The sequence below is a fragment of the Anas acuta genome, chromosome 12 (genome assembly GCF_963932015.1).
Source record: "Anas acuta chromosome 12, bAnaAcu1.1, whole genome shotgun sequence".
NCBI classification, from domain to species: domain Eukaryota; kingdom Metazoa; phylum Chordata; class Aves; order Anseriformes; family Anatidae; genus Anas; species Anas acuta.
Window position 1 is genome coordinate 20,762,078 of NC_088990.1, and position 11,001 is coordinate 20,773,078.

Below are 11,001 nucleotides of genomic sequence, written 5' to 3' on the forward strand. Positions count from 1 at the left end.
TTTTTGCTTATTTTAGACCTGAATGAATGTAACGAGTCCCCCAAACCTTGCAATTTCATCTGCAAAAACACAGAGGGGAGCTTCCAGTGTTCATGTCCGAAAGGGTACATCCTTCAAGAAGATGGGAGAAGCTGCAAAGGTATATAAAAAACAAAAAACCACAGAACCTGCAGAAATTCATACCAATCCAAAAACATTTAAATGGTGTAAATAGCTTGTGCAGAATGGAGCTGGTGTTTCAGGTACTTTTAGTTAACTTGGATGAACATTGGAACCACAAGCAGTTTGCAGGTTGGTAGTAGTCAGTCTTTAAAGACTTCTGAACCAATGATATAAATGATTGGTCTTATGTTGGTAAGCATATTGATTTAAGCCATGTTTTTCAATGATAAATGTATCTTTATGACTGCTAATTATAATAATTCTAATGATCTGCAGTTCAAAGATGGATGTGGTTTGCAGTGCATTGTCCAGCATCAACAGAGTTTTAACCAACCACCTCTGCAGCAGGCTGAATAGGGGACAATGTTGCAGGAGAGATTTTGTAATGCTCGTTATATTTTAATTTATTTCTGTATCTTGTTACCAAAGCTCTGACTGAAACCACACAAGTTTGAGCAGCAATTCTAAACTTGGCGTGGGAAATGACAATATACTTTGTCATTAGTATTTAAATATTTCTATTGGAGTTATAGCAGGCTTCAGTGCAATACTTTTGTGCAATCATTTTGCAATCTGCCACTGCTTTTGATCAAGACTGTGACTTTGCATTTGTTGACTGTATCTAGAGCAGGCATTTATCATGTAATAGCACCTTTCAGGCAGATGAAAGTGGTGTCTATAGCCCTGCATTATCGCAAACATTAGCATAGCTCTGAAATCCCATCATAACATGTGGGGTTCCACATGAGAGGTACTGGAAGCCAGCTTGAAAAGTGAGGTGTGGATTCAAAAGCCTTTATTTGATACTTTATTTATTTGCAATCTCTTCTAAGTCCAACTGAACTGTCACATCCTTGCCAGGGAACATAAATGAAAGATATTTGCTTGTTTTTTAGATCTTGATGAATGTGCTACAAAGCAGCACAACTGCCAGTTCCTTTGTGTCAATACTATTGGAGGTTTTACTTGTAAATGTCCTCCTGGATTCACTCAGCATCATACAGCCTGCATTGGTAAGTGATGTGAGAATGTAGACACAGATTTGGGATTTCTTCCTGTTTCTTATTCCGGAAGCAAAGTAGCAAGAAGACGAAATAAGCTTCCTGGGAAACCAAATGGAAACAGGCCAGATTCTGATCCCAGGCCCACAGAACAGAGGTGGAGGTCCTCCCTACCGTCCTTTGTTTTCTTAAACCATGTCTTTGAATTTTACACTTGTGGGAGAACTAGACAGTAAGACCACTGATTTGTAATTTTTGCCTTACCCTTTCTTACCCAAGGAGCAATAAAAATAAAAAATCAGTTCTTTTCCTGTAGTTAATTGCAGGCCCACATTAGACATCACGTTGAGGCTCCTTTAAAAAATAAGCATGAAACATTTATGTTTCTATAGTCCTCCTTTAAATAGTTACACTTTAGGTCTGTGGAAATGCCTCATGTCAAAGTAACATTTAAGCTTTGTTTTCCTTCAGATAATAATGAATGTGCTACTGAAATCAACCTGTGTGGGGCGAAGGGTATTTGCCAGAATACACCAGGAAGTTTTGTTTGTGAATGTCAACGTGGCTTCTCACTAGATCAAACCGGGCTTAGCTGTGAAGGTAGGTACAACACATTTAACTTGATCTCGTCTTATTTTCCTTCATCTTCTTTTATCCTACTGTTATCCAAGGAGGGACATACAGAGTAAGCACCAAAACCTACAGGGTAAGCATGTGCAGACTGAAGAGAGGGTGAGGTATACAAGTTTATAACAATTTCCCCTAATGGGCCTGAATAAATAGATATATTGCAGGATGCTAGAGAGCTGATGTCTTCTGAGGAGACTTCAATTTAGTCTGGAATGTTTTAGTTTAAGAACCATAAGTTCAGTGAACTTCTGTTGAATCCTGCCTAGATTTCTGAGGGGCTCAACAAGGACAGGAAGTCTTGCATCTCCAAGGTGACCTGCTGAGAAGAGTTCAAGGGCTGGTGGCTATATTTCTCTGGGTCCCTAGAGCCTTTTACAGGAACAGGGTTTTGTTTGCTTTGAAAAAAGATACCCTGGGATTCCTGGGTTTGCTTAGGGAAAAGCAAGGAATTCTTTGCTGTGGAGATTAGGATCCTTAGGAAGGCCTTGTTGGTCTCACATACAAATGGCTTTCTTCTCTCTGCTCAACAGCAGAATGCAGTAGCTATGAAAATTGTGGCTGTATTTAATCTTTGTGTGGTTTTCTGTCCTAATTTACTTGATGTGAAGCCACAAACCCAAACCTGAAAGGCCTGAAGTGGGTTCCTGTGCTGGTCAGGGTTTTGGAAGATCCTTGAATATACCTATACATATACACAATTATTTGTAACATACTTTTCAAATATAGAATAATTTGAGCTTTTCTCCCATAATTCAGAATGTATCTCACCTTTTTAGATGTTGATGAATGTGATGGAAACCACCGGTGTCAGCATGGCTGCCAAAATATAATTGGAGGATACAGGTGTAGCTGTCCGCAAGGATATCTCCAGCATTACCAATGGAACCAATGTGTTGGCAAGTCACTTCTTAAAATTCATACATAGAAATGCATGTTACCTTTGTTAGCAGCATGTGAAGGGCAGTAGGACATTGAATGGGCCTCATACAAGCTCATCTTATGTAGGTAGCTGGAGATGTGTTTGACCTCTTTGAGAACAAAGAGCTCTGTAACTCTTTGTTTGGCTTTCTTTGCTTTCAGAAACATAAAAATGCCGTAGCTTATTAGCACTGTGGTGCTCTAGGGAGGTCTCTGCTTCTCATTATGCTTACCAAAATTCCTGACATTTTATGCAGCCCTTGCTGTGATGTTTGCTTGCTTGTGCTCCAGCACTTAATGCCTATTGCATACAAGAGAACAAGCGGGGAGCACAAACATAGGGTGGCCTTGAGTAATAATTAAATTAGCAGAGCTTAGGGTCAAATTAGAATCTAATAGTTGTCATGAGAAAAAAAATCAAATAAGCCTGTAATAAAGAACCTGCATTTTTAGTACTACTAATTCTGACCGTTGGAGGACATTGTGGAATGTGAAAAAGTGCAGCTTTTTAGTTTTGCAAGTCATCTTTGCTGTTTCGACGTCTTCCTGGGTGACAGCATTTAACTACGTGTATTTCCAGCCTAGTTTCTAGACCAGGCCCACGCTTTTATTCTGTTTTTTGAGATTATTGAATACTGTTTAGATTTCATACAAGGATTATCATTTTCAAAATGAAAAGACAGAAGGGCTTCAACTTTTGTGCAACAAATACTAATCACCAGACTTCACTAGGGAAAGTTAGGTTGGGTGCCACAAATGGGGACAGACTTGGCTGGTACTTCCACCTTCTTGGACACAGGGTAGTCCAGGCAGAAACCCAGCACTGTAGGGCAAGAAGTTTGGTTTCCTTGTGTGCTCATGGCACCTCTCCTTCCTGCTGGAGCTGAGCATGACAGAGCTGCATGTGTTGGAGCACAGAGCACCAGAGAGGAAGGCTGGCACCTGACGGCACAGCTAGCATAGAGTCCAAGGCTCCCGTACTTTTTTTTTTTCCTTTTTACATGTTTTTTTTCTTCCACCGGTCACCCAAAATACTGGAACTAGAGTTGGTAGCATCCACACTCCAGCTGTTGTAGAGCAAGGCAGAGTATGTCTTTTGGTGCAGCAACACTCTGTGGCACAAACAAGTTCTTATGGTGTGCTTCATTGCCATGGATTCAGCTGTGTTAAGTATGACATTGAGACATCACTCTAACTTAATGCCAAAGCTCCTCTGGGTTTTGGTGACACAGAATGCAGCCCCAGGTTGCAATATATTGAGTTTTCCACATGTTCAAATCATAACATCTGTAATTATACGTGCTTAAAATACTTATCAAGATCTCCTGCGCATATCACAGGGGAAGACTTCACGTAATAGGTTTTTCTGTGACACTTCTTTCCTGTTACTTGGCAATCCCACTTCTGCAAACAGTTTGTGTCTTTTTAAATTTATTTAATAAAGTATTCAGGGACTTCTGATGTTGCTGCAACACATACTTAGATAATCACTGAAGAATGCTTTGGTTCCTCCCATGCCTCGTGCTGTGTGTGACTGCATTCTCTGCTCAGGCAGTTCTGTAGTGCACCATGCCATAAATCACACTGCAAAAAGTAAAGGCACTGCTTTTAAACAAAGAAAGAACAGCCACATTGTTTGGAAAGAGACAATGATGCTCTGAATCAGTACTTCCGTCTCATGTGGATGCTCAGGTCAGAGATGCTGCTCTGGGCTTGATGTTTTTATCTATGCAGTGTTCAGATGACATTTCTTATGCATGTGCACACGCACACAAGCATGTGCAGTTGCTTTATCACAGAAAATGGAGAACAATAGCATTCAGAACATTTCAAAGCGATTTTGCCACATCAGAGAAAACATTCAGACCAACTGCATTTAACAAATCATCCATTTACAGTAAGCAAGCCTGAGCCGACCTCAAACTCCTACAGTGCCACACTTGGGAAGTTTGAAAAAGTGTTGTCTCACTGTGGCAGTCCTTTGAATCTTCAGCCGCTTTTATTTTTACTTTACTACTAGTTCCTGCACTTCACCTGTACTTAACTGCGTGTAGGGAGGGATTTTCAGTGCCTGGAAAAGGTGTCGGAGCCCAATTCCCTACTCTTCCCTTTAATGCTGAATAGAATTATCAGCATGTGATTACTAGACCAGATTGTCACCTGTACAAAGTTTTATCCTTCTCAATTGTTTCTGGAACAAAAAAGTTCCCTCCTCTGCTTCTCCACTCAGCCCCAGCTGACGTGGCATGAAGCATCCAGAGCAGCCCAGCTGTTGGGTTGTGTGGCTGTAGTCAGGGTGAGGCCGAGCCCTGTCCTCCCTTCCTTTCTGGACATCTCAGGGGGCAGCAGGTTTAGCAAGTCGAGCACGGCCTTTCTGAAGGGGTAGCTTGGGCTGGGCCTGAGAAACAGTTAACATAGTATGTTCTGCTTCCTTTCCAGATGAAAATGAATGTCTCAGTGCACACATTTGTGGAGGAGCATCTTGCCACAATACTTTGGGAAGCTATAAATGTATGTGCCCTACCGGATTTCAGTATGAACAGTTTAGTGGAGGTTGCCAAGATATCAATGAATGCGGTTCTGCACAAGCCCCATGCAGTTATGGTTGTTCAAATACTGAAGGTGGCTATGTCTGTGGATGTCCACCTGGTTACTTCAGAATAGGACAAGGGTAAGGGATTCTCATTTTAACCTAACAGACATAAAGGAGACATAACTCGCTCCCTTCTCTGTGGTGTGGCGCAGCAGAACCAGCGGGTTGTCACCACTGAAAGGTTGACAGGGTTGTGGAGGTGTTCAGGAGACGGATCCACCTGCCTGTTTTAGAGATGGGGGAGGGGAGAGCTAACAGAGAGAAGGGAGCTGTATGGGTTTAGTGTTTAAGGAAATTTCTCACAATTACAAAGTCCAATAATCTCTTTTAAACTACTGTTTTCACCTCTCTCCTACGTAGCCCAGCAGCTAGACAAGCTACCTGAGCTTGCCTCTTGGAAGCTCACACCTCTCACCATGATTGTGGTGTACACTTGTCTCTTTAAAAACAAACAAGCCCACCCCATCCCCCTCCAAATCCAAAGACAAATGATATTATACAGGAGGTTTCACCCACTGATTGGAACAACAATTTTGTATGCTCTTATATTCCTGCATGTTCCATATTCTTATCTGTGTTCCATATGAATTATTTTTTAAATAAATGTTTCCCTTATCAAGGAAACCAATTTTCACTTGCCCCAGTGGGAGTGTTAGGGCTGTGCATCATGTAGGACCAAGCACTCAAATGGAAAGCAGAAAGACTGTGGCTTAAATTTTAGAGGTGACTCAAAGTTTGGGATACTCAGTTGGCCTACATTATGGAAGACCCCAATTCTCAGATTTTTCAGAACTTTCTGAAAATTGGTCTGTTTTAATGTGTTTCAGGTTGGATGACAGAAATAACTAAGAACTTCTCAGAGCCTAAACCTGAGTTTTTAAAACTGTTTAATATTGGCAGGTCTCTCTTAGGCAAAGCCTCTTGGAGACAGAGTCTTGAAATCAAAGAGGCAGTTGCACTGTGATTCAGTGAGATTTTTGCCTGTTGAATTCAGCAGAAATTTTTTCTGGGAAATGAGTGCAACATAATTGCTTATTATTTGCATTCGCAGTCCCCAAATTTAGCTTTTGATAAGATATGTCTCTCACTATAATTAATTTTGGATTTCTTCCTTCCTCAGACACTGTGTTTCTGGAGTGGGGCTAGGCAAAGGTCAAGGACAAGAACTTTCACTCAGTGGAGAAGTAGATGACAACTCTCTCTCTCCAGAAGCTTGCTATGAATGTAAAATCAATGGCTATCCCAAGAGAGGAAGGAAGCGCAGAAGCACTAATGAAACTGCAAATGAAGCAGAGGTAATTGACCCTTTTCAGGGGGAAGGGGTTTGGTGTTATCTTGTGAAAAGCAATCTTAGAAGGACTTGGGCCAAGAAACAATCCCACAAGAAAAAATTATACGCCAAAGTAGACCAAAGAGCTGGTTTTGGACTACAGGTGTCTGGGGGGGGAGGCTGTTCTGAAATTGTTCACTGTCACTAGACTAAGGTCATCTTCTGCAACCCTCACCTTTACCTGTCACATCAAACGGTAAAACAACCCACCCAGCTATCTATAGAGGTTAATGCACTCCCCAGCAAAGCAGGCTCTTGATGTTAGAGGATGGCAGATAGGTTAAAAAAAAAAAAAAAAAAAAAAAATGTGTGTGACCTTGTGGCCAGGAAGGCAGCACTGTTGTTCAGGGTGAGGACCCCACCTAGCAGGACCTGTCACCACAGGCCTTCCTGGGGCTTGTCCACACCCTTGCAGTCACTCAGGCTGGGCTGCCAGCCCACGAATGAAGCTGTCAGCGGGGTCACTTGTGGTGCTCACTGCTGGTCCCAGTGGAAAGACAGGAGGCTGAGCTTCAACTGCCATCACTAGGAAGTCCCTGGGGACAGTGGCAGTTTCCATTTGCCTGTGAGTGGGTAACTGTGTGTCAGTAAAGTGCTTAAAATCTATTGTGCTCACCCAGCTCTACTCTTTCTTATCTGTTTTCATTGTTTTTTTAGCAACCAAAAGTTAGTGAGTGGTTTCAATGCCCACATTTATATCTGGGTGAAGACTGGTCTGCTGTGTGACAAGTGACATGTGTTGTCTTTATATGAAGAACAGGCACCCTTTTTCATTCATCCTGTATGGAGATATTTTTCTTTAGTTCTTAGAAAACATTTCTCAAAATGGGATTAAAGTAACTCCCCCAGCTGGGGTTTGTTCTGAATTGATCACAGCAGTGAAACAATATGGCAGTTGTAATGCTGTTTGTTCTTCAGCTGTGCTTGCGGCACAGGTGTCCAAAGTCTGCCTGCTCCCAGCACCACCCCTCCCACTGTGAGTGCAGAAGTTGTGGCAGAGGCATGGTCCTACAATGTGTCATGTTACTGTAATCTCTCTTGAGCAAAACTCCCTGCATTACCTAAGGAGTGCCACGTTGGCTTATTTTAACTTCTTGTAATATAAGGTCAGAAATTTCTGCTTGAGTCATACAGTGCAGTGTCCCACTCAGGTCACTAGACTTAAACCTTGTTCACACTAATTATACTTAGACTTTACAAACAGTAAACAGCTTGCAGAAGTGTTCACAGTCATTGGATGTCCCAGTTCTTCATCCTTTCTATGGTGACAATGACATTAAAGGTAGAATCATAGAATATCCTGAGTTGGAAGGGACCCTTAAGGATCATCAAGTCCAACTCTTGACACCGCACAGGTCTACCCAAAAGTTCAGACCATGTGACTAAGTGCACAGTCCAATCTCTTCTTAAATTCAGACAGGCTCGGTGCAGTGACCACTTCCCTGGGGAGCCTGTTCCAGTGTGCAACCACCCTCTCTGTGAAGAACTTCCTCCTGATGTCAAGCCTAAATTTCCCCTGCCTTAGCTTAACCCCGTTCCCGCGTGATGGGACCTGCCCTGATCTGGCCAGAGAAGCAGCAGGTCATGGCAGGTCTTAACTGTGTAGGAAAAAGTATGTGTCTGTGTGTGCAAATGCGTGCATTCTATTCAAAATACAACCAAGAGACTCTGCACACTCCTGTAAAATGTTGTCACACCATCACTACCCTGAGTTGTTGTGTGTACTCTGCTTGCGTGTGTATGCCGAAGAGCATATTTTCCACATGTGAATACAGAGGATTTGGGAGCCAGCGAGCCATTTCCATTAAGTGCTCAGTGAGTGGCTCTCTGCTAACATGGGAAGGCAGGAGAGTGCTTTTGCCCTGAAGAGTGGATACGTGACTGTACTTTATTCTGACCACTCCTAAGACACCAAGAGTGGTTTAGACAGATGATGTTACAGAATGTCCTTTTAAAAGTTATTTCATTAGTAACAGATGCACTGGGCAAGAACTACGCACACAGGCACCTGTGAAACATTGACAAAGCCGACTAACATTGTTTGTTCTTGTGCAGGATCAGCAAGAGCCGGAGCCCCCGATCAGCCTTGCCAGCTGGGATATTGAGAAAGCAGCAGTCTTTTCTATCAACATCTCTGATCTCAGTAACAAAGATCGCATCCTGAAACTGCTTCCTGCCCTCACAACACTGACAAACCATAACCGATACTTAATTGACTCCGGAAATGAAGATGGTTTCTTTAGAATCAATAAGAAGGACGGGATAAGTTACCTTCATTTCACAAAGAAGAAGCCAGTGCCTGGAAACTATTCATTACAAATCACTAGTATTCCACTCTATAAAAAGAAGGAACTTAACCAGCTTGAAGAGAAACATGACAAAGACTACCTCAGTGGTGAGCTGGGAGATAATCTGAAAATGAAAATTCAGATATCACTTCATTAATTCATCAACCAAAGACCAAATAATTAAACCAAAGATAGATAGGTAGGAATGAATATTCCTCCCAATCAGATTCTCCATATCATAGGTACAATCTTACATGAGTACATTTGTATGAATGAGCACTATTATATTATTACATAAACAAGGTACAGGATGAATACCCTAGCTCAAAACAACCACTTTCTCAGGCTTTTAACTGTAGCTGAGCTACCTTGATATGTTGAATCTTGAAAACTGGGACTTTAACCATTGGAAGTTGGCCACTGATGCTGAGACACATCATCATTTCAGCAGAGGTACAAGAATGTGCTTTCAACTGATGGACAGCTCTATTTTTGTAATTCTTAAACTTTGCTTCTCCAACTACAACTTACTAGGTCAGCCATTTATGATATCCATTTGGTGCTAGTAAATTTTCAACCTAGATTTATAAATGCACTGTAATATTTACACAACTTAGAAGCCAAAATTGCCATTATTCAGTCTAAATACTTCAATCAACCAAAGTTAGCTCAGTAGTTTATTTCAGTTATGCCTATAATACATTACATGTAAATTAAGTGTGTGTATACTGTAATCATGTTATTTTTATCAATGAAGCATTTGTAAACTAGATTAATAATACCCTTAATGTGAGGGTTTGTAATGGTGCTTATAAGACCAACTACTTGTTAACTGTATACACAAACCTGATGATAAAGTTTCTGTGACTTGCCAAAATGCACTGAGGTCAGTAGGGACCATTAAACATTCTCAAAAGTCAGATGACAATCAGTGCCATCCTACACCATGACATTATGTAATGTGTTAAGAGTACCCATAGTCATTCATATCAACAAGGGTTCAATGTCATAAATGTCACAATAAAACAGTTTTTTTTTTAGTTTATTCTGTGGCCTTGTGTTCTTGCTAAAAGTATGATAAACTGAGTTTTTATGTTTCAGACATTTTTGGTAGGGTTGGTTGTGTATCTGTGCACAGGTGATTTCTTCTTGAAGGCATGCTGCTATCATTTGTTCATTCTTCATGCAAAGGAAGAACTGAAGAAATACAGAAACCTTCACAAATCTAAGCAGCAGTGGAACTCTGTAAAATAATTGTGTGGCTCCAAAAAGTGCGTTAGAACACTTCCAATGACTTGATGTGAATAATCCTGTCAATCAGTAACTTGATTGCCAAAACGTGCAGAAGTGGATGTTAAATCATTATACAAAAAAAAAAAAAATCAAAGTTGTTTGCTAAAACTGTTTTGACTTGTTTAAAATATTCCATTCTTTTACCCCCACTTCAACAGCTGTTGTCAAATGATCCAAGACTGATTGCAAAAGGGATAATCCAATACCAAAAGCAACCACTAGTTGTAGGTGGGCTTTAATAACAAAGGAATTTTTCACTGATGTCCATGTTCTTGTATATGCAAGTGCTGTGGTGCATCTTTTAACAGCAGCAGGATGTTCTACTGAGGTTTGATGCTACAAAATCTAGGGGGGGGAAATGAAGAAAGTGACTGGATAGCATTGTAGTTGACAGAGGGAACATACATTAAGCTATAACAACTTTGAAAGGGACATGTACTGTAACAATTTACCCTGAGTTGTATTATTTTCTGTAATTAGATTTCAGCTGCCTTGGATTTCTTCTATAACAAATACAACTATATGGAAAGGAGCTTGGTGCACAGGGTTAATTTGATATTTGTAATGGACTATTTCTGGATTTTATTTGTTAGTGTGCCAAAATCTTGAACAGTGTACTTTTTCCAAATATTGCATAACTATGGCAAAACATAACCAGAGCTTTACAGTTGTACATGCCACTTCAGTTTCAGCAGGTTGGGAGTGTTTTCTGATGCCAGTGGCAGTGTGCAAGATTGTATGGTTTCTGGTTAAGGTTTGGGTATTTTCTCTCCAGCCCATGAACAT

At 41.0% G+C, this 11,001-nt stretch overlaps 1 protein-coding gene across 4 annotated transcripts in view; it reads left to right on the plus strand.

The window, feature by feature from the left end:
• The window catches only part of FBN1 (fibrillin 1), a 159,886-nt gene extending 149,919 nt beyond the window's left edge, over positions 1-9,967 (plus strand). For all 4 annotated transcript variants that reach the window (XM_068695254.1, XM_068695257.1, XM_068695255.1 and 1 more), the window contains 7 exons: positions 17-139; positions 1,059-1,175; positions 1,635-1,763; positions 2,570-2,689; positions 5,151-5,382; positions 6,425-6,599; positions 8,690-9,967. In XM_068695254.1, the coding sequence (XP_068551355.1) occupies positions 17-139; positions 1,059-1,175; positions 1,635-1,763; positions 2,570-2,689; positions 5,151-5,382; positions 6,425-6,599; positions 8,690-9,079 (1,286 nt within the window). In that variant the 3' untranslated portion in view covers positions 9,080-9,967. The remainder of the gene's footprint in view (positions 1-16; positions 140-1,058; positions 1,176-1,634; positions 1,764-2,569; positions 2,690-5,150; positions 5,383-6,424; positions 6,600-8,689) is intronic.
• The last annotated feature ends 1,034 nt before the right edge of the window (positions 9,968-11,001 follow it).